Source organism: Gouania willdenowi, chromosome 21, assembly GCF_900634775.1.
Source record: "Gouania willdenowi chromosome 21, fGouWil2.1, whole genome shotgun sequence".
NCBI lineage: Eukaryota > Metazoa > Chordata > Actinopteri > Blenniiformes > Gobiesocidae > Gouania > Gouania willdenowi.
The window spans coordinates 17,615,914-17,640,063 of record NC_041064.1 but is presented as its reverse complement, the minus strand read 5'-3'; the positions used below and the strand labels follow the sequence as shown (position 1 = coordinate 17,640,063).

Below are 24,150 nucleotides of genomic sequence, written 5' to 3'. Positions count from 1 at the left end.
TGCGTACTTGCCATCATCATTAGATCAATGGAGTCTTACTGTTGTAAAGAGCACAAACTCATAGCGTGACTCATGGAGAGCTACAGCTGCACCAAATTTGCATTGATATCTTACAGAGGTGTGTATTGCCTGGCATCTAGCGATACGATTTGTATCCCGATACATAGGTCACGATACAATACGATATATCCCGATATTAAAGTATAAGGCGATTATTGCGTTTTTTTTTTTTTTATATATATATTACTTAAGAAACAACTAATTTGTACATTTATACACCTTCATGACAACATTATGTATGAAATACAGTATATTTTATTGACATATTTTACACTCAAAACATTGGCTTTAACATGCCATGTGCCAACAACTTAAAATAAAAAAATAACATACAATCTACCTGTGGCTTTTAAACCAACTTAGACTTTAGTGCAACGTAACTGAGGTTTATGCCTAGAACAACAAATAACTACAGAAAGTTCGAACTTTCTTTTTAGATTTTATTGAAAAAACACAAGCTGGTCAACATGCCCAGGATCCAGCGCACTTCTTTGTGCAGTTACAATGTCTCTTGCTGTGGGAAAGACTTTCCTGGTTAAATAAAGATTTAAAAAAAAAAATATATATATATATATATATATATATATATATATATATATATATATATTTTTTTTTAATTAAAAAAAATGAATATGGATGCATTTAGAATCGATCCGAGAATCGTGCGACGTAATATCGCGATTTATCGCCGAATTGATTTTTTTCAACAGCCCTAATATCTTATCTAACGCCTCACTGCTCACGGTTAGTTACCCCAAGGATTAAAAGTTTTTATAAACTTTTCTTAATCGTTAAAAGACAATCAATGGCGTAACCATGCCTATACCATTGTTTTAGTTTGGACAAACTATTTGTTAGGATTGGTATGGTGGAGAGTCTTTGAGATCAGACTAGTTAGAGTAGTAAAATATTTGTCATTGTCAAAAGATTAATTGGATAATACATGATTGATAGAGATCGGTTAACCCTACGAAACTAGAAATTCAAACATAGTGCAGATTTTATTTTTTTCTGACTGTGGGTGGATTCGTGGTTAGTTTGACTACATTTATGTTCGAATAGCATTGGTCCATCATTTGACGGTCAGTTTTAGCCTTTGGTTGTCTGTCCTCATGTATTAGCTCAGTGATGGACTGTCAGCATGGCCTGGGTACATTCTACCTGTGACTTGATGAAGCTGCGATTGACACCAGTTTTTTTTATTTTTTTACCCTGAGACAAATAAGCAGGTGTAGAGGGTAGACGGATCAAAGTGTAACTGTTAAAGGTTAGAAAGACGAGGAGGAAAAAACCAGCTTTTTTTTCTTTATAAATGAGATTGTTGTGTGCTGAAGTTACACAATGTTCCTCTCATCTTCTCCTGTCACTATAACCTGCTGAGATGAACATGCCACTCACAGACTGAGGGAGATAGAAAGAGGGATTTCCACTGAGACAGTTGATCCATCATCTCTGTTCACCCTGAATATCATCACCTCAGTGATTCACATAGACTGTGCACTCTGTCTCCTCCTCGCTGCATGTTGGCCGCCCTCTTCCTCTTCCCCCTCCTCTTCCTCCCTCTCACGCGTGTCGCTCTGCGTTCATGCCGATAGACAGTCAGATGGCGATTCTCTGCTGTGTGTTTTGGGTTTTTCTCTTCATTGGTTTTTTCTAATCGGGAACCAGATGACAGAAGGGAGCGGGGGAAGGAGGAGGGGATGAAACAACTGTCTCCCAGTTCATGATGTGGAGTAGTTTCCTAAGTCGAGGTAGGAAATCCATCTTCTGTGTTTTTAAGTTGAAGCTCCGTGTTTATTTGTTGCTGTGTATCTCTGTCTGGCAGAGTGTGTGTTCATGTGTGTGTTGTTTTCATGCTATGGGGAGGATTTCACGGCCCACAGGTCGTGACCTGAAGTCATACCTTAAAGTGAGTTTAAGCTTTCAGAAGCTGTCACAGTCAGACGTTTATTAGATTACAATGACAAAAGCTTTGAGACTCATTTTTTGTTGTAGTTTGCACAATTTAGAAATTCTATTTTAAGAGCGCTTCTTTGCTTGATCTCATAGGTAACATCACTTTAATATGCATCCCTGTTCAATCAGACGTCACTGTATTTATTACTGTACTGTCCATTCAAAGCTGTGCCACCTCGCCTTGTAGCCAGTATAATCCAGGCTTCAGTGTCCCGTGACTTTGAATGAGGATGAACAGATGTACACATAAATTCTTCACCTCATGAATTAAACATGTCGTATTGTGTATATTTACTGTATTCATTCATACTCTATTCTATTAATAATTGTGACGCCAAAGGCCAAAACGCTGTAGGGCTCATGTTTTACATTTCATTTGTTTATTATTTGCTTCAATGAAGTGTTGTTAAAAAAAAACAACAACCAACAAACCAAAAAAAAAAAAAAAAAAACCCGAAGCATCACTGTTAAAATTAATAACATTATACTGTAACTCTGTCCAAGTAATTTCTAACATGCATGTAAAACATCCCCTCAGATTCCCCTCAATGACAACACTGTGGGGATCCTCCAGAATAAAATACAAAAATAATTTTGTCTACTGTCAAATTGTCCCTTGAAGTGATGCCGCTGCAGAATTCCTCCAGACATGCTTCATGCTGTTGGCAGCTGAGCTGAGCTATGATTAGCACACGTACTGTACATGCTGAGACAAGTGTGCAATTTCTACCATTATCTTCACTTTATTTCGGTGCGTTCTAATCTGTGTTGATCAACACGTTGCGTTGCTTTGACAAATCGGAATAAAGACACAAACAAGTGCCGTCAGCATAGCAATTTATTACATCACACGTTTCCATGAAACGTCAGATTAATACCAGAATGACCAGAATAGCTTATTAAAATCAGTGAACTACTTATTCTCTGACCAGAATCGGAATCAGAATTCCTTTATTAATCCCAGGGGGAAATTGCTTATGTTGCAGTTACAGAAAAAAAAAATCACAAATAAAAGAATAAGACGTTTAACAAAGACGAAAGAAAGAATAAACAATAAATAAGTGTATAATTAAGTAAAAGACCGTTAAAAAATAGGGATCAGATACACACATTACAGTAGTAGAAAATAAAGTAGGATAGATAATACTACTACTACTAATAATAATATATAAATGATATACTAATATATATATATGTAAAAAATACAGATATTTACAAAAATAATACAAATATGATTTAGATATTTACAACCGTCAAGCTATGACGTTACAGTGATTAATTATACAGTTATATATGTTAATATGTTTTTGCTTTAAGGCATTTTATAATTTAAATAGAATAAAATAGATTAACTAGAAAAACAATGCTTGCATTATCTATTGTTGGTTGAAACCAGAGGGCTTGTGCTATACACACTTGTCTGCCTTGTTTTCTCGCCTCCTGTGATCTTCTTATGTATGCTTGACCTGGAAATCTGGCAGCCCGAGCTCGCCCAGATGAGGATGTTTTCCTGGGAATGCCAGTGTCTTTACAACCATCATAGGCTCCGTCCTAACTCCTACAGGAGATTCCTGGATGAAAGGGTTTTCTTAGAAAAGGAATTGGAAAAATAAAGGCTGTGATTGGTTGGCTGGATCCCTGACATTCCTCTCATTATAGATAGCGTGACTTCACTGATAGCACACACAGTGCTGCTCATCACCACTGACCAGGATGAAAAGAAACACAGTGGATTCCTTTGTCCAGTGTGTTCGTACCACAGTTTGTTTACGTCAATAAATGGTTTCATAACAAAAAAAAACATGAAAAAAATATTTTATAGGTTCATCTTTTTCATTAGTAGATTGTAGCTTAATAGTTGGTCAAGTATGAACAAAAATATGCTGTTATAAAAACATACGAAGCTTGCAACAATAGCCAAGCAGTTCATGTGGGTCAAATTCTCACCCACATGGAAGGCAGGACTCATTGTTTCCCAAAGTGACACTGCAGTCTTGACGGTATGACTTGTATGATTGAGAGGGAGATTTTTTGGTCATGTTGTTGATGTAATGTGTTTGTTGATGGTTTTAAATGATTTTACTGATGCTTTAAAATGTTGTTCTTGTAGATTTTAAGCTGTTGAATGTTTTCTGTTGCACTTTTTGATCATGTAAATCACATTGCGTTGCCTTGAAATGCGCTACACAAATACATTTTGCCTAAGTGATCAATGTGCACACCCAAACACTGTATGGTATGATATTACTCATTTATTTGTTTGTCTGTTCACAGTATTACGTTAAAAGCACTTAACTGAAATGTTAACCAAAGATAGACTTTAGGGTGTGGATCTGGATCAATATGCTGATGTTCTCATCTTATCTTTAGCAAACTTTAAAAAATTCACATCTCTGATAGTAATTGACCAATATTTGTGAAATTTGTCTCAGTTATTTCTCAGTTATTCCACAACGTTTCATCCGGATCAGATGCAGTTTACACATTTATCACAAATTTTCGAAAAAAAAAAGGGGGTGCCCATATATTTTGGACCTACTGTATCGTTATTAATGGGTATATACAAATCTTCCAAGCCTTTAAAGTGATCCTGATCAGGGTAAAATGATCAGGATCACTTTAAAGATTTGGAATAAATTGTAATCCAGATAAAAGGAGATTTGGCGCATAGTGGAGGTTTGTGATCTCTGATTGCTTTTGTTCCTCATGTATCGATATTTATCACTTTCCTCAGTGGATATGTCTATAGTCTGACAGTATGTTAGTAAAGTACTGATACTTTCTCACAGGACCAGCATTCATTATATATTTTGGTATATATGAAGTTTCATTAGCTTAATATTACACAAAGTAAAGAGATTGACTGTCTTTTTAGGGGGTAATTCATTTCATATTGTTCTGTTTCTTATTTTGTTTCTGATTCTTACCTGTTTTAATCACTTCATTCTTCAATTTTAACTTTGAAACTTACCCAAATTCAAATAAATAAATGAAATGTATGAAGCTGTTAGTAGTAGTAGTTCTCAATCAACCATTCGACACTAAACGACTTTAGCATTCCAGATGTTTTTGTGAAAGAAAAATATTACTACAACATAGACAAATTCAAGATGCATAATATCTGAAGTAAACTTTGAATTTCGATTGACATACTTGATGTTGTCACTGGTGCATTTAGTTTATCTATTGTAAGGTGAAAGTTTGTCAGACACGAGCAAAACTAAAGGCGTCTCCTGGATATCTGACACAGCTGGACCTGCTCTGTGTGGACGGAATCTCTGAGTTAAATTACTATCGACTATGACCTTTACTGCAGTGGACCACTGCTCAATTAAATTCTACAAAGAGTTAGTGTTATTGATGAGCAGGCTGCGAGTGTTTAAGCATTTCTATCTCTACTGATCACTACTCCATCTCCTACATACACGTCTCTGTCTGCCTTTATAGTCTTCATTTGTTGTGTGTGCGTGTGCGCTTAAGTTGATTTTTAAAGGAAGAAAGATCTGAACATGACCTACTTACACACACTGGCTTGTAATGCTAATGTGCATGTTTCTGTGCATAATAATAATGCTGGGTGATCTGTAATGCTGCAATCAGCAAATCCACTTTGGCTCTGTGTCGCTCTGCCGCTCGCTCTCTGTGAATGTGGAATGTTTAAAATGCATAAGAAGGTGTTGAGATGCCCCCCCCCCCCAAGTAGGATTGCTGGTGTATTAATATTCTGAATACTCCTTCTGCTGCTGCAGTGGATTAAGTCTTAAAAGTTGTTGAGGGATTTATTAGTAGGACTTGGGCTAGTTTACTATTTGACAAGTTGCCTAACTACTTTCCTGGACAGGCAAAGGGAGAACATGCAAAAGGCCACAGTGAAGGGTTCCAGGTCTCCACCTCACCACTGTGCATTGGTGCGGTTGCGTTGACACACATAAGTGAGCAATCTCCCCTTGGAGAGGAGAACAGGGAGTGTGCATAAGTACAGTATATGCTCAATCCTCTTACTGAGGAACAGAAAAACTCATCAGCGTCCAAGGCATGTTGTGAAGATTGCTCTGTTGTCATGTTGACAGTATATACAGTATAAGGAAATGTATGATTACAATTATTTATAAAGGTGTTTTTGTGTTTAGGTGCTCAAATAAACCAAATTCTGTAGAAGTAAGACAAACACTATCATGATTTATTCATTAGATTTTGAGTTTCTTTTTCCAAGTTCAGGATGACCTAGTCCCAGATGATAAATGATGCTACCATATTGTATTCTTGCTGCCTCATGGTATTGCATGCAGGGGTGGAGCAGCGATTTTAAAAGTGAGGGTGTTCTAAGGGTAGGGCAACCGTCGACTCCCGATTTAGTTTATTAAGTTCATTTACTAAAACCATGATGAAGCTGTTAAGTCAGTGATTCCCAACATGTGGCCCTTTATGTCCCCTTAAAAGGGGAAACTTTTTAACCCCTTTTTACCTTTTTCTTTCACTATCTTGCAAGTTCCTTTGTCCAAGTTTTGCCCCTTTTCCAACAAAATTTGACATTTTTTTGTTTTTTCAGGTTTTAGCTTCCCTTTGCCAATATATATCCCTTTTTGATACTTATATCCAATATTTGTCGATTCTTTAACCATTTTTTTGCCACTTTTCATTCAAATAAGCTACCTTTTGTTCATTAAATAACACTTATTTACTTTTCTCTACATTTTGCCTCTTTTTGTTTCACATTTTTGGAAAAGGGTGTTTTTTTTGTTTGTGTTTTTTTTTTTTTTATAGGTGCAGAAGCTAAAGTTTCATTAAACTCCAACAGTTATGAACAGCTGATGACTTTCTACTGCCTCTGCTGGCATGTCTCTGGTTATCAACTCATCAGTTAAATGATCCATCAGTGTTGATCATAGTTGGAAAATCTTGAAGGAACATAAGCTGCCGTCAGAGCTTGTTTTGCCTTCTGGGAACTTCTCTTTTAATCCAATACTAAAAGGTTAAACCTTGTTTTACTTGAATTACAACAGTTGGGCGACACGGTGAAAGTGTCTGGGTGCTAAATTGGTTTTTCCCACAGTCTAAAGCTGTTACCGCTGAAAGCATTTATCACTTTATAAAACGAAAACAGATAAGGAGCGACTATAAAAGTTAAAGCAGCTGAAGTTCTATATTTAGAAAGAGAAGTAAAGCAGAATGGTGGTGAGAGAAAGATCAACACTGATCTTGAAGGATAGAAACCTTTTTTAGACAAATATTCAAAAATCAACATTGAGTTTGTTCCATCCATTAAATTCCTTCAAAAAGAGACATTCAGTAAAAGACAAATGAAGACAAATATTTTATATTTTTGTTTCTTCTTTCACTCCATAAAGAAATTGAAGATTTATTTTATTCTTACGAGTATATGGTCCATTTGGGATCAGATGAGTCCATGTGTTGTCTTCTGTGGCACTCCATGGCTAAATGATGGATACTGTTACAGAAAACAAATGGACAACTTGTTATGTCAGAGTGTTACAGAAATGAAGCAATTTTTTTAAAATGTTTATTCTAAACTTTGATAATATGTGTCAAATGATCTGTCACATTTTTTGCTGCACTGGATTTTGTCCACCACTTTTTAAAATAGAATAAAAATGCATTGAGTTTCATCATTCACCAATTTATTTGTTTTATACTAAATATGGGCAACCAGTGGTCTGGGGGCCACATGTGGCCCTTGGTCATGTTTTGTGCGGCCCTCTAATCGAACACAAGGATTTCAAAGACGCACAAGCCACTTAGTTACATAAAATTACTCCGAAACACAGAAAATGGCCCCAAAATCACACAAAATAACTCAAAATTGCACAAAATGACAACAAAAGTATAGAAAATGATAGAAATACACAAAAACGCACAAACCCTTTGTTCAGATCAGTCATTGTTCGAAATGCTGACATGGACGTTGATACTGTAGCCCTCAGATCAGGCAATCACAATTTTGTGGCCCTCGCTGTGATCAAAGTTCCTCATCTCTGTTTTATACCTTTGATCTCTGAATTGAAAAACAGTCCCTGACTCTGCAAAAGATTTTCTCCCAGCAACACGATGAGTTAGCCCCTGATATACATGCTGTAAAAGGAGACGTGTGAACCAACAACTGCTCTCTGATCTCAGCATACACACACACACACACACAGCAGAGACTGCAGCAGGGTAATTTAATCTTTAATCCTCCGCTATAATCTGTAAGTGGCGTGTGTGGTCGTCTCCTCTCTCGCTCGTTCTCGTCCCAGGGGATAGAGTTTCTTTCCTCTGGAGTAAATGTCGGTAGGGGATTAAGGAGTAACTCACACACACATACACAGAAACACACACCTGACGTGAGGGTTTGGGGGTTCAGATAGCGATGACACATGCCACTCTTACTCTAGTCACCTGATACTCTCTAACGCGCTCTCTCACACAAGGAGTGAGCAGTGAATGTGTGTTTAGCTTTACTTCAAATTTGTTGGAAGACGACAGCAGAGGAAATCAAACGAGGGGAGCAGAATTTAAAACTGAGGGATTTAAAACAACCATTCAGAGTAAAAGAAATCCAAAAGGACGACTGGGCCAGGTAGGGAGGTTTGATCTTCATCCAAATCTTCCTCTTTGTCACATCCTCCTGGCTGTTTGTGTACGTTTCGATCATGGTTTCACTTCGGCTCAATGCGTTTGAATTACTTTACAGTCTGATTAACAGCACCAGATGTGGCTCTTTAGTTTTATGGGCTGCATGAGGAGAACCAAGCTGTGAAAAGTGCACCATCAACCCATGAAAACGCATTCATTTACCAAAAATGACAATAACTTATTTTATTTTAGTTTATTTTTTTTCAAATTATATGTTTAATTTTGAACATTCAGCTCTTCTGACAATTTAATTTTATATCTGTGTTTTTCAACCATTGATCAGCTATAACAAACATTTCTGCATTGATAGATTACATGTGTTCCCTATAGGTGTCATATATGCTTTATTATGCCACTTACTGCCACCTATTGACAAGGAGGAATAATTGCATCTGCCTATACATTTTGAAAGTTTATGGACAAATATTGTGAATGGGATCAGTTTATTTATGGGGTTCACTAACTGCCAGGGCCACCGTGGCTCAGGTGGTGGAGGGTCGTCTTCTGATCGAGAGGTTGGGGGTTCGATCCCAGTACCTGACTATGTGTCGAAGTGTCCTTGGGCAAGACACTGAACCCTAAGTTGCTCCCAATGGTTGACTAGCGCCTTGCATGGCAGTCCTGTCCCACTGGTGTGTGAATGTGAGAGTGATTGGGTGAATGAGCTGATATGTAAAGCACTTTGGGACTGCTTCAGTGTGGTTATAAGGCGCTATGTAAATCTAGTCCATTTACCATTTACCAGTCTCATACTCCAGTGTACAGCTGGTGAGACATATAATTTACAGTAGTTACATAAAAGTTGTGAATATTCACACACGTGTGACGTAGGAAAGATGAACAACCTTTTGAAAATTCAACAATGATCCAAAAAGAGAAAACAAAATTTGTAAAATTCTCTAATACTATTGATTTATCTTAACCATATAACCAACTCAAAAAAGTTCTAAGATTATGACAAATTAATAGTGCAGCTCACGGGAATCAAATACCCGTGTCCTTTGACCAGTACAACTGTGATATTAATTAGATTTTTGCTACAACTGTAATTACAAAGTAGCTTTGTCAGCATGTTTAGATTTACACACGTGTGGCATCATGTGATAGTTTAAATATCAGCAGCTTCACCCTCATCGACACTGATTTCTACAGGTCGATAAAGTACAGGAGGTGCAGTCCACAGCTTTGACGCTTTGGGCAGAACTAACACGCGTGCATGCGTGGCATGGATGCATGTGTGGGTGTAGTTAAGAAAGACGTGTGAATGGTAGAAATAACCCCGACAGCACAAATTGTAAAATTGATCACTGAAGATGGAAATGGACTGACCACCTATTATTTTCCTCATACAAATGACTTATTTACGCTTGTTTTAGTGGTAAAGCCTGCTTTTATTAACAAGCAACTGTTAATGTCAACATCACACAGGTGTGCAGTGCGCGCATGAGACAGTAGATCAGTGGTTCCCGAACTTTTCACAGTCATGTACCCCTTCAGACATTTAACCTGAGGCCATGTACCCCCTACTCCTGCACACTTAAAAACATAATAATGTAATGTCATATACAATGTAGCCCTACAGCACAAGTCTGGCCCTTTAGACCATCAAATTCGGCCTGCAGGAGAATAGTTAAAAAGACTGAAAAAACATAAATTATTGTCCAGATTACCAAATAATTCAGTTGTAGATAAATTAGCTAGGATATCTCATATATCTAAATACACAAATTCAATGTACATTATATTCCACAATATTTGGAGAACGTTTTTTTCCCAAGATTGCAGTTATTTTAAATTTAAAACTGTTCAAAAAAGTAAATTTTCCTACAGTTATTTAACACAATTTCCACAAATTAAATACAAATTGGTCACAAAATTAATGAAATTTGAAAGAGCAAATCCTACAGGGACTTATTGCTTGGATATTGTTGGTACAAAGTACAAACTTGGGTACATTAATCAATGTTTTTTAAATTTCTATTCACGTACCCCCATGCCAATTTGCGTACCCCTGGGGGTACCCGTACTCCACTTTTGGAACCTAGGCAGTAGATCTATTTACATAATCCATGTATCAAATATAAGGGTAATCCATGTTTTTGTGCAGAAAAGGATTGGTTCAACAGCGGATGCTTCAAGCTTGTCTCGATTCTGTCTGACAGCTCACAGCTTTTCTTTTTTTTTTTGCACTTGGCTGTTAATAATGACATCAACGTATCGAATGCTCATTAAATCCGCATTGATCGTTCACACTGAGGTCTCATTGAAAAGTATCCAATCTGTGTCTGATTCAGGACCATATATGAAAGTGGTCTAAATCTGATTTTACGAAATCAGATATGGGTCAGATTTGAGTGTTCACACTGCTGTTAAAAAATCAGATCTGGTCACTTAAACCCCCAAAAAATCGGATTTGGGCCAAATTTGCCTGCAGTGTGAACGCAGCCTTAGAGATCTGTCTTTCCACTCACTCACTCACTCACCAACAATGACTAACTTGCATGGTACTTTCTCTATAATGGGAGCAAACATTTGTTACAGTAATTGAGGTTTAAAGGGCCCATGTTACCCTAAATCAACTTTTCTGTGCTTTAAACATCATAAAGTGCTATTAGGGCTTCATACACATGGCCAAAGTGTTTTTTTCATTGATTCCTTCAATCATTAGTTAGAGGGTGATTTGCTCCTTTCTTACTGCAGGGCGAGCCCAAACACCTCGCTCCAATTTGATGACGCGTTCCCACTTTGATGATGAATTTGATGCGGCACTGAGCTGGAGAAGCCGCGCCTCCAGAAAGCTCTCTGCCGTGATTGACATGTAAACAGACACGCCCACGAAGGTGAGCATTTCAGCGTCCTTCGCGCAGTGCTATGTATGTATTTTCTACAGTCTATGTATGTACCGGCGAACGCCCCGCCCCCACGTTCTGTCTCGTGTTTATAAAGCAGCATGAGCTTGACTACGGAGTGGGTGGGAGGAGGGCGGGCCGTCCTCCCGCCCTACGTCACCGTGGGGGAAAGAGGAAGTCAGTGTTCGGTCTATAGACACGCCCACTCATGAATATGCATAAGTAGGACGCAAATCAGCCCGTTTGTGTCGAGTTGCTCAGAAAGTGATTTTTCAGAGGCTAAAACTCTGGAAAACCGGCGAGTTTGGGAAAATAAACCTCAATTACTATGTTGACATGGGACCTTTAAGACTTAATCTATTTTCATGTCAAGGAATAACTTAAAAAAATACTCTGTGAATTCCTCCTCATCCACTATTGTTCTCCAATATAATAATCAACTTACATACAGTTCAAGAAAGTTTTCATGCTTTAAAAAGTATTTTAAAAACTCCTTTACATGTTAACATCATAAAGTAAACAGCAGTGTTCATTTTGTCCAATAGAAATTTTTGGCATAGTTTTCGTCGTCTACTCGTTTTTAAATGACAATAACTAGACTATGACCATTTTAAAATTATGTTAACGAAACCTATTTCAAACTGTATTAATATTTTTGTAGACTAATAAAGTGAAACTATAATTTCATCACGTGGGGCTAAATCCAATTAGAACTCATGTGATTATATGGTATTACGCATTAATCACATTAAGTCTGTCTGTGTGTATTTACAAACATCAATACCATCCAATATCAGGTTGATCAATGGTAATTTAATATTTTATATACTCTTGTCCTCTATATTTTAATTGACTATATCTGTAACAGATTTAATCGACTAACATCTTAATGTTATTTTGTTGACAGTAACTGAAATAATCCTGATGACTTAATGGCTAAAACTAAATGTCTGGTTTTCTGTGACAAAAATGGACACGGTCTGCGTTACTTTGAGCACCTGACTGCGATGCGTTACGGCTACATAAGACTCCACCAGCTGACAAATGTTTGCAGTCCTTCTGATGAAACTCTATACTTTCCTATAGGATGTCATTGGATAAATCTATCCTGAAATATTCTTTCTCTCCTAAGGCCATCCCAGACCAACCAGGATCCTCTAAGAATGGGCAGGTCATTTCCAGGAAAACTGATTGGTCAGGAGGCGGGGCTTTTTTACTCGCTGATCTCTTATCCAGAACAAAACCTGCTCCGGTGCAAGTTGGATGTTTAGCATAAGTTGCCATAGCAATTCACCCCAGTAAGAAGTGAACCAGTGTCATGGCGCAAAAAATCAATACAAACATGTTAAAGCCATTGTTTGCATAAAAGCCTAATTCAGTGATTAACTTTCTTCCTACCAAATAATCAAGAGACTGTGTTCACTGAAGAGTTATTGATGATGGCAATTCATATTTTGCTCATGCTAGAGATAATGTTAGAAGAACACTGTCAGGTCTATGTAGTGTTTAATGTCCTACCTTTGCTTTTATGACTTTTTTTCCCCCACAGTCATAACAGTCCATTCAGCAATTTTCACTTTAATTTTCCCAGATTTTTTGACCAATTTCTTTTTATATAAGGGAAATATTATGTAATAATTTTAGGAAAATGGAAAGTTTTTTGAAGAATCTTTTGGTTTTTTTCAACAGTTTAACATGAAAAATGACTGAAATTATGCAATATATTGTTGAGTTTGGTTTACGCAATGTTTCACGTTTTGTCTGTCATTTTTACTTTCTCCCACGAGCCGAATTTGATGCTCGAAAGGGCCGTATTTGGCCCACGGGCCATGAGTTTGACACATGTGCTCTATACTTTCAGGTTTGCACACTGAAACTCTGATCTCTGGTGGTTGGCTGTGAAAGATCCCTCAGGTCTTTAATGGCATGAGGAAGTTCATGCACTTTAGTCACCAAATCTAAACAGTTGTTAGCTGAAAGTTTAAACTATGAGCCTGATGCTTTATTCCAGTATCTCTGCTCAGAAACTGTCCAGTTAAAGTCCTCCTGATCCCTGCTGGCCGACTGTTTTTGCTCAATTTCAAACGGCCCAACTGTTTGTTTCCCTATAAATGGAAAATATCCCCAGCCATGTGTTTGTTCACAGGTGGAGCTCTGATTGATCCTCGTATCAATCATCAGCGTTCTAAAATAGAGTCGCAGGCCTGTTACAGTGAACAGACTGCTTCCACGTGAACGCAGTAGCAGATGTGTCGATCAGTATTTATAGAAGCTTCTTAGAACGGCAACTTACTGTAAGAGAGATGGGTTACCGTGCGCACGATGTAACTAGATCTCTGAGGACAGAAGGACAGAATCAAGGCGACTGTCAGCACAGGGTCAATCACAGACGCACATAACATCCAAATCATACACATCATAAATGAAACACAGTCGTTTATGGCCTCCACGCTCACGGCTGAAGGTTAGTGTTTTAATATGGGAGGGTAAAAGTGTAAAACGGCAGGGGTGCAGAGTAACATTACACCATATTTGAGTGTGGTGTTGAGAGAGGATAGAACTCTGACACTGGAAAAAAAAGATCAGCGGAGGCAGCTCAGGATACAGGGTTTGTGAAGGCTTAAGATGTTTTCGAGAAGGCACAAATAGTTGTTGTCATGTTCTGAGCGTCTTGAAATGCTTTACGTGCCCTTGAGTACAATTGAAGAGTCAATTAAAAGCTTTGTGAGGGTTGTTTGAAATATGTGGATGGATATGATCTTGAAGAGGTGGAAATGCACTTTGGAAAGTTAATTGTAGGTTTAATGATTAGACTTCAACACCTCTGTACGTTTATAGTGTCAGAATAAAGCACGGCTGGAATAGCGACAAACACGCGAGCCACCGCCAAGCACCAAATATCCAGATATTACCAGATACTGTATTGGCAGTTTCCTGGGTCAGTGGTCCTTATCATGGTACCATGATCATTCATACTTTAAAGGCTTGTAAGACATTTCTATCACAATTAATAATGATACACTAGGTCCAAATGTATGACCACCCCCATTTTTTTTTTAACAAAATTGTAGTGAAATTCGCAATCCAGATTCAATCTGAATCAAACTTGGTGGGTTAATGAAGGAACCAACCCACCATAACTGAGTCAAATGTAATGAAGATTAGTCATTTTTTTATTGTGTTTTCATTTTGTTAGTACACTTATTTTTCTACAAGACAAAAAATCTAAAACATTATTGAATAAAAGGAAACAATAGACTATATTTCTTAAAGGGTTTGTACAAATACTATGAACAAGACCTGTGGTGTGTTACTCTATACCTCTTTTTTCTCCTAATCTTTCTTGGTTGTATATGCCAACCATTTTCCCCAGTTTTTATCAAAGCATTCTTTCTTCATTTTTAATTTGAAAGTAAGTCTTTCCATCTCAAGAATATCATCCATAATTATAATCTATTGCTTGAGGTTTGGTCCTTTGGTCTTTAGCCAGTTTTTAGTGATGTCCTTATTTCCAGCTGCTAGATAATATTCACCAGATAATAGATTAGTCAATTTAAAACCGAGATATACATTTCAGAATTTTCCAGAATCCAGAATCAGTATTGATCCAGATCTCTTCTAAAATGTTTTGCAATCTTCCATGGCGTATAATCTATCTTTGGTTAAAATTCCTCCAAAATCTGGTCTGACGTAGTCCCGCTAACAGACAAGCAAAAAAATGAATGAATTTGACCCCCATAGACAGAGGTAAAATGCTGTTTGACATTGACCCAGTTTCTCATCCAGTATTGTACTGGTAACGTTAGTTATCCTGGTATTTTATGGTTGTGTTGTTGTTTGAAAGATAGTCTCTGCGTCTTTTGGTTAAACCCCTGTGAACCCTTGCCAGTGTGTGTTTGTTGATAACTAGTAAGTAAATGTGATTGTGTCTCTGTAATAGATTGACCACCTGCCCACCTTGCCCTCTGAGCTGACTCAGCGTTCTGTATATTTCAATCACATTCATTTAGTTTACCTGACTGTGTTGACAGGCTAAGGAAAGCACAATCTATTAACATATACATTATTCCAACAAAGGTCTGAAGTGCCTTTAAGCATGCACATCACATTATTAATCCTTAAATGTCATATTATTCAGGTAATCTGTGGATAGTATATTATAAAATAGTATTTTGTTTGTTTGTTTGTTTGTTTGTTTTATGATATGAAAAGAGTTTCAAACCATGACATTAAATATTTAAGATCACCATGCATGATGCCTTTTGCTAATAATACCTCCATCCAAACAATGTTGTGCTGTGTGTCAGGTTACCTGTGTTCACAGCGCAGCATTGTGTCACTCTCATATTGAGCTGTAGTTACAAATACGGACACTGACTCACTGTGTTACACGAGGATAAAGCCTGCACACACACAAACACTAGTACAGTGCCCATCAGAAGTATGTATTCATATAGTGGGAGGAGCTTAAGTAGAGTTGTCAATTATGGCCAAATTAGTATGTGTTTGAAGGTTGGATTTACAAGGAATGTGCGGATGCAAAGTAAAATAGTGTGTGCGATTTCCCTGGTTTAATTCTATGGGACATGCGCACGATAAATGTGTTTGTTGTTTTTTTTTTACTCATTTTTATATTTTTTTTGTTTGGTGTATTTTTCTGTAATGTATGTTTTTTGGAGTGATTATGTGTATTTTTATAACTGCATTTCTATTGTCATTTTGTGTATAAATATTTAGTTTTGTGTATTTTGAGTCATTTTCACATTTTTATTGTTTGGTGTATTTTTCTGTAATGTATGTTTTTTGGAGTCAGTTTTGTATAATTTATGTTTTTTGTTGCCATTGTAGTGTGATTCTAGAGTCATTTTATGTATTTTAGTATCTTTTTTGGTTTAGGTCTGTGCATTTCTGTTGTCATTTTGTGTACTTTTTGTGTAAATATTTGGTTTTGTGTATTTTGAGTCATTTTCATATTTTTGTTTGGTGTATTTTTCTGTAATGTATGTTTTTTTTGGAGTCATTTTTTTATATTTTTGTGAATTTCTGTTGTTTTGTGTACTTTTTGCTTAGATTTAGGTTTTTTTTGTTTTATTTTACTCATTTAGTATATTTTTATTATAAATACCGTGTGTGTGTGCGTGCGTGCGTGTGTGTGCGTGCGTGCGTGTGTGTTTCCATGAAATGTTTTGAGACGCTGATAACCAAACTCCATAGCCATTGTAGCGCCAATCAGAAAAGTAACAAAATGCAAAGCTCCAAACTACATGAGTGAGTAAGTAAATTAAAGTATTATCTACAATTCGGCTGTCTTTTTTTTTTTTTTTTTACCTTTGAACCGAGTGGTCAGAGCTTAACTTCCATGCGCGGCACCACAGAGAATTCGCAGTTTTCCAGATGGAGTATTGAACGGGTTGCGTTCAATACCGACTCTAGTGAAACAGCGCATTATTGAGCAATTATTTAAACAATGGGAAACGTGTCTGCAAAAGACTCACCAGTGGCTGACGGTTTCAAATGAATTATTCAAAGAACCCGTGTTTGAGATGCAGACGATAGCATGTCACAGCGATGGAGACAGAGGAGGAAGTGAAAGTTTAAATAACCATGAAGTATTAATTTAAATAACTTTTAGCAGTACAACAATGTTTTTAATATTGCCTTATTTTTTTAACCCAAACAAACTGCGACACAGTGACGTCACGAACCCAGAACCGGAAGGAGCGCGCTCAATACCACGCTCAATGCCGAGAGTGCCGGAATCTTAAAATTAACGTTTTGAACGTTTTGCAACAACAAATTACTCTAAAATAGCGGATGCACATACTTGTGGTATTTGGAAGCCGTTGACAAACTTTCAGGTCGAACTCATTCTGTGTCGAGGAGATATTCGCTCCACAAACACACACACACACACACACACACACACGCAGACCTTTGCTGCTTTATAGATAGATGTTAAACATTCAGATGTTCTTATTTACCAGATAAGGTTTGACTATAATAATAATTTTACACATTTAAACTATTGCTGTGTCAAATGAACATGCACTTTAAATAAGAAGGGTAATCGGTGTGTGTGTGTGTGTGTGCATGTGTGAGTGTGTGAGCAAAGTGCTTGCAGCTGTCTTGAACCCATAATCTCCTACATCGCCACACGTTGAGACAAAGACCATCACAACTACCTTAAAGTAGCAACTCTTCCTTCTCAAGTTGAGAACATAAATGAAATCCGCATTAATATCACATAATATATATATTGCATTAAGATAAATTAATTAGTTTATATTAGTACATTTATTACATTTATAGATATTACATGTAAAGCACAGTGATTAAAGTGGTGGTTAAAGCAAGAAGAAGGCCCTGCGTACTGAGGAACTTCCTCTGTGAAGTTCGCATGTTTCTATTGTTGCTATTATCTTGAGAGCATAATGAGGCTTTAAATTATCAGTGAAGTCAGCCAGATGGACAAAATCTAAGTCCTACATCCAACCACCTCCTCTGTCAGGGCTTATTCAGCTGGCACAAGTGTTTTTTCCACCCACAAACTGTTGTTAGGAGCTTCTGTGAGCTGTGACTAAAAAAAGCAAACAGAATAAATCTTTCGACTTTTGTTTGCCACTGTTAATGTAACGCCACCTCGTGTTAAAGTTAGCGCCAATAAAATACCACAACTCGTGGATTTGTATTTATTTTTACTAAAGGGAGGATCCTGTGTCCCAGTAAATCCAGTAAATCTACAGACAAAGACTTCTTTGTGATGTTTTTTTTAATGAATGTTTGTAATAAGTGTGTAGATTTCCAACATGGAGACCTAAGCAGATGTGTTGTACATGATGAAAATACATTTAGAATAAGTATATAGTGTATTGCTACAAGATGAGACAAAGTAAGTGGAATAAAAGGAAAAAACTATATTTTAATCAAATAATCATCTCCAGCTGCTTTAAATACAAAAACTAACTCATGCTGAGTGAAAAAAACTGTTTGGAATTAGGGAATGTTTTAGATTTAAAGATTTTAACTAACTTGGAGCAAACGGTGTTGTTAGGAGACAACATGTATCCATGTTTACTGTCATCATAATATATCAATAAAATAGGGCCGAATTTGCCTAAAAAAAAATTCACGGATTTTGTAAAGAAAAATTCGAGTTTCGATTTGATTTTGGATTTTTTTTTTTTAATTGCACTTATAAATGATTGCAGACATCCGATATATTGTCAAAAGTGCAAATTTATTACAGTGATTGTCCTCAAGAGTTAAAATACGTAGAGCAATCCCAAAATAAAAAGTAAATGAGGTTCTGTCATTCAGCAATTTCAAGCTTTAACCCAGGTTTAAGCAAAAGTGCAACAGCGCCTTCACAGTAACTTAAATTTTCTGATTAAGAAATCATATAACTACATATTTTATAACATATAACATTACAATTAAAAAAATGATAAACTCTTTCCTTCTCAGCATAGTGTGAATAAAAAATTGAATATGCCTGTGGCACACGTATAGCTTACTCAAAACATAAACAAATGTAAACAAAGAGGGGGCTATAAATATATATATATATATATATATTTTTTTTTTTTTAAACTCGAATTTGCAAGATAAAAATCGTTTTTATCTACAAATTCGATTAATCGATTAAATCGATTTTTTTGCCCAGCCCTACAATAAAAGAAAAACAAAACGTCAGTGTGGACATATTAGGCATGTTGTGGATGAAATAATTATTCAGACTTCATGGTTTCTAAAAATGGTTCCTGTTTTGTTTATGCCTGTCTATTTCAGGAGGCAGGTGCAGTGCAGTGAGCGGGTCATTACCAGGACTTATCAGTGCCACTGTTAGCTCAGTGATGATGAAGCCTTTCCTTTCATTTCCTGTTGATACGACGTCGCCGGTTGGACTCTTCCCAAACTTTAACACGGTGCGTGTGTGTTTGTGTCCTGACAATCCAATCTCATGGGAGAATGTGACTCTGTCACAAAAATAAAATAATCTATTTATTTGTGCATGCCAGCACATTTTCGGCAGGTTTGTCGTGCTGTAAGGCACTTTTATTTTCTGTCGAAACACAAATTGGTTTTGTGATGCATGGAAGTCAATGTAATGACTGATGTATTTAAATCAGAAGTAATTCTAGAAAAAAAGAAAAAAAAAAGTATTTCCCTAAACTGAACCCTAATCTAACACTGACAATGTAGCATACCATCAATTGTTAGCCAAGTTAGCGTGGTGATCAAGATGTCCATCTTACACATGGGCGTCCCAGGTTGAAATTACCATCCCACCTGCCAAGCAGCACAAAAACACGTGTTTTGCAGCACAAAAAGTATGTTGGAGTGCTGAAGCAGACTGTCAGTCTCTAAACTCTGTCACCTCATTCAGATGGACCCGGTGCAGAAGGCCGTCATCAACCACACGTTTGGCGTTACCATGGTTCCCAAGAAGAAGCAGGTGATCTTCTGTCATGTTTGCCAGCTAAGGTTCAACTCAGATGTAAGTTGTTAGAGCATCAGTAGAACATATTTGTGTTTTTCATGCTTATTCTATCATTGAGTGTCTTTGCTTGTACTTAACACTTCACACTTACAGTAAATGTTAGAACAGAATAATAAAATCATGCTCTGCCACAGAAAAAGATAGAAAGTCGACGAGAAGCAAAATCCTAATGAGTTTTTCAAATGTTTCTCTTTCTGCTTAATTTTTCAGTCTCAAGCTGAGGCCCATTACAGAGGCAGCCGTCACGCCAAGAAGCTCAAATCTCATGAGAACAAGGCAAAGACTAAGCTGTCCGTTTCCACTGAGACTAACGGGAGCAGCTATAGTCCTGCAGGCCCCACCCCTTCTCCATCATCCACCAATCAGAACACAGGTTGAGTTGATGTGCAAATGATGCTGATTCAGACTCTGCTTTAAAGAATACTTTTGTTCTGATGATATTTTTTCTTTCCTCTTTGCTTTCCAGATGTCTTGTACAGAGTCACAAACTCCTCCTCCCCCATCAAGCCTTTGCTCCTCCCCTCCACCTCCCCCCTCTCCTCATCCTCCACTTCCAGCAGAGCAGGCAGTGAGCCTCCCCCGTCCAGCCCTCCCTCTGCTCTCCCAGCTCCACACTTGTCATCTTCATCCTCTTCCACTTTTTCCAAAACTTCACCACCTCCTGCTCATCCTGTCGCCTCCTCTGCTGCTTCTTCTCAGCCCTCCTCCCAGGATGCACCACTCTCTGCAGAGTCAGAGGAGGAGAAGGCCAAAAAGCTGTTATATTGCTCTCTTTGTAAAGTTGCAGTCAACTCTTTGTCTCAGTTGGAGGCCCATAATGCAGGTGAAAAGATCAGAACAGATAAAAGGATGCATGGGTAGAGAAATAATGAATAAGATCAATGTCATGATGATAAACCTGTCGAATTACCCGCAGCATTTTGGCCCCTCCTCTGACCCATTTTTCATGTATTTTCTCCGTAAGGTTCAAAGCACAAAACAATGCTGGAGGCCCGCAGTGGTGCTGGACCGATCAAAGCCTACCCTCGAGCAGGAGCCAAGTTGAAGCCTGGCATCAGCCCGGCAGTGAAGGGCTCTGGTCTGCAGAATAAAACCTTCCACTGTCAGATCTGTGATGTCCACGTCAACTCTGAGATCCAACTAAAGCAGGTAGGAACTGATCAGTATCTTAGTTTGATCAAATAAATAGTTTTTGTCCTCATACTTGTTTCTGCTATTTATTTGTTTGTATTTGCTTGACTTTTTTCTTATTTTTTCTTAATTGCAGCACATATCCAGCAGGAGGCACAAGGACCGAGTGGCTGGAAAACCCAGCAAACCCAAATACAGTCCGTACAACAAGCAGCAGCGCACGTCACTAAACGTAAGAGTCTGCTTAATGCTCTCTCTCACTCTAAAGCAAACTCTCATACAACATAGCTACAGTATGTTATGTAAGTTGTGCTTTGAGCAGATGTTGTTGTTACCTAGTCTTTTCAAATCAGAGTATCATCAAAGCATAAGTACCATGTTGTGCAATGTGACGACATATCATTGCAAGTCAAGCCCACAAATCTCATTATTTTTATTGTTCCATGTAAAAAAAAAAGTATTTTCTTTATGTTGTCATCTCATTTGGCCTCTTTTTATTATGTGATGCCACCTTATTACATATGTTCATGCAATGCCATATCATGTCACTATAGCTAATTTTCTCATTACACCTCACATGATAATGTTTTATCTCATTGTACAGAATATTGTTCAAATTCGTATTATTTCTCCCATCACATCTCATTTAACTTATTTTTCTTTCAACTATTAGCTTTTTTAAATTTAATATCATAAGATATATATATTATCTTATGTTATGTCATATGATCTGATGTGTTATTCTAACCTTGTTGTCAGGTGAAATCATCATACTGCAAACAGTGTTATCTCATGTCATCTTATAGCTCACACTAACTCCCCCATTTAATGTTTTCATGACATACTGTATAGTATAATAAAAATGTCATGTCAGGTTTTCATGTTATGTCATTCATTCTGATCTCATTTAATCTCATTGTATCTCATGCCATTAGATCTCATGTGATCGGACCTTAGTACTTACTGATTAATGTTTTGTATCTTGTGTTATTGATTTTTATGGTATTCTTCCTTATTTTTTCTCATGTTTTTTCTCACCTTGCCAGAATCTCTTTCCTTTCTGCTTCTCATTCGATATGGTACCATGTAGGCTGCATAATTAATCAAATTTTCATTGTGATCACGATTTTGGTTGCCACAATTAAATGAACCTGAATTCTGTAATAGTGTATTTATTCGGTTAGCCTTTTAAATTCTTGGGTTGATTTTATTTTATTTTTGGAGTTATAATTCTTATTTAAAGCGTCATTTTGCACTGTAAACTCTACACATATTGCTTGTTTAAAAGTAGTGTAATAAAAATACTGATTTTTTTTTTTCCCCTAACATGATGAATAATTGTGAAAATAATCGTGATTACAAAATTGAACAAAATAATCGTGATTATCATTTTGGCCATAATCGTGCAGCTCTAGTACCATGTCATATACGTATTTCACCTCATAATGCAATCTAGTTTAAGCTAATCAGATCTCAAGGCACTCTTTGTCATATTCTCGTATCATCCTCTCGCATCTCACTGTACCTCATATGTCTCATCTAATGATTTTTAGCAACAATTTCAGAAAAGTATTGCTGCCTCGCATTGAACAAGCCATCATTGAAATTACGCAGACTTATTTTGTACAGTTCTAGATGAATTTGGAGTTTTTGTTGATCTCCATTTATGCTCAGCTCTTCTACAATCAGATTTCAACTTCTGCATTATCTCCTCCTCCAATGTGTTGCACTTTTTGATCATGTACAGCACATTGAGTTGCCTTGTGTATGAAATGCACTATACAAATACATTTGCCTGGTGTATTTAGTTTATTCAGCATTTTTTTTATCAGTTTTTTTTCTCATCCCATGTTGTGTCACTTCAAACTGTATCTCCTTCTCTTCACAGAAAGAGCTGGTGGCTCCCTCGCTTTCCTCCTCTTTCCTTCCCACACCATTTGTCCCTCCGTCCTCATCCCTCAACCCCTCCCTCTCACTCCCTCCCTCATCCCTGTCCTCCCCCTCTCTCTTCACACAAGCCTCCTCCCCCCTCACTCCCGCCATCTCTCTTCATCCTCGCCCTCCAGTGTCTACATCCCTCTTCACGGCCTCCTTCCTCCGTCCAGCTCCTGGACCAATTAGGACGAGCCAAGGACCGATACTCTTCACACCCTACTGACGGTAGTGGGGATAAAGAATTAAACCAGTGACCTTGGAGGGCTGGGAGGGGACCTTAGTTTTGGGATTCAGAAGCTTGACAAAGATGCACAAGAAGAGAAAAGAAAAAACGATTTTAAATATCCGCTCTGGACCTGTTGTCATCTGACAACTTCAAAGCGGTCATTGCTTCAAAACCATCAGGAGTGCAGATATTTGCCTGAACAAAAACCAGGGACAAAAAAGCTTTCTGTTCCTAAAATAATGTGTTTTAAACATGCACGGGAGGAAAAAACGTCTACAAAGCAATAAGTGTCTGTGCAGAACTCAATTATTACAAGTGCACAAACTACGAAAGAGCTAAGTCAGTGATTTAGCACCTCCTCAGAAACTTTCAAAACTCTACAACTAAGTGTTTTTACCGAAAGTGAACCCAAAACAGTTGATTGTCTTTAAAAGAAAATGTGGCTACACATCAAAAGTCTGAGCCAGCTGACAAAATCAAAATGCAGCATCTCCACCTGACACAACAATGACAATGAACGACTGTTTCCATGCAAAGGATGCAGCGTGACTTAAGGTCAGATGCCAGGATCTGTTTTCTCCCAGAAATAGAAACTAAACTAACCAGCAGACTGAAGATGTCTTTTTTTTTTTTTTTTTTTTACATTCCTCCATCATTGTTGTCTGATTTTCTTGAGCTGGTGTGAATGCATTCACACAGGAGGAAAGAAGGAAAATGGTTTTAATCTCACTTTTGATCAGTCATCTAGAGTAGAGGTTCTCAACTGGTCTCACCCTGGGACCCACATTTTTCCACAGTCATTACATCGCGACCCACTTTTTTTTAGAATTCAACCAACCAAATTTAGCTTTTCAAAAATA

At 37.4% G+C, this 24,150-nt stretch overlaps 1 protein-coding gene across 4 annotated transcripts in view; it reads left to right on the top strand.

The window, feature by feature from the left end:
- Positions 1 to 24,150, top strand: part of znf385b (zinc finger protein 385B) — a 51,881-nt gene extending 27,731 nt beyond the window's left edge. For all 4 annotated transcript variants that reach the window (XM_028436821.1, XM_028436822.1, XM_028436819.1 and 1 more), the window contains 7 exons: positions 19,287 to 19,423; positions 19,885 to 19,995; positions 20,209 to 20,371; positions 20,465 to 20,821; positions 20,963 to 21,147; positions 21,266 to 21,361; positions 23,018 to 24,150. In XM_028436821.1, coding sequence (XP_028292622.1) covers positions 19,287 to 19,423; positions 19,885 to 19,995; positions 20,209 to 20,371; positions 20,465 to 20,821; positions 20,963 to 21,147; positions 21,266 to 21,361; positions 23,018 to 23,287 — 1,319 coding nt within the window. In that variant the 3' untranslated portion in view covers positions 23,288 to 24,150. The remainder of the gene's footprint in view (positions 1 to 19,286; positions 19,424 to 19,884; positions 19,996 to 20,208; positions 20,372 to 20,464; positions 20,822 to 20,962; positions 21,148 to 21,265; positions 21,362 to 23,017) is intronic.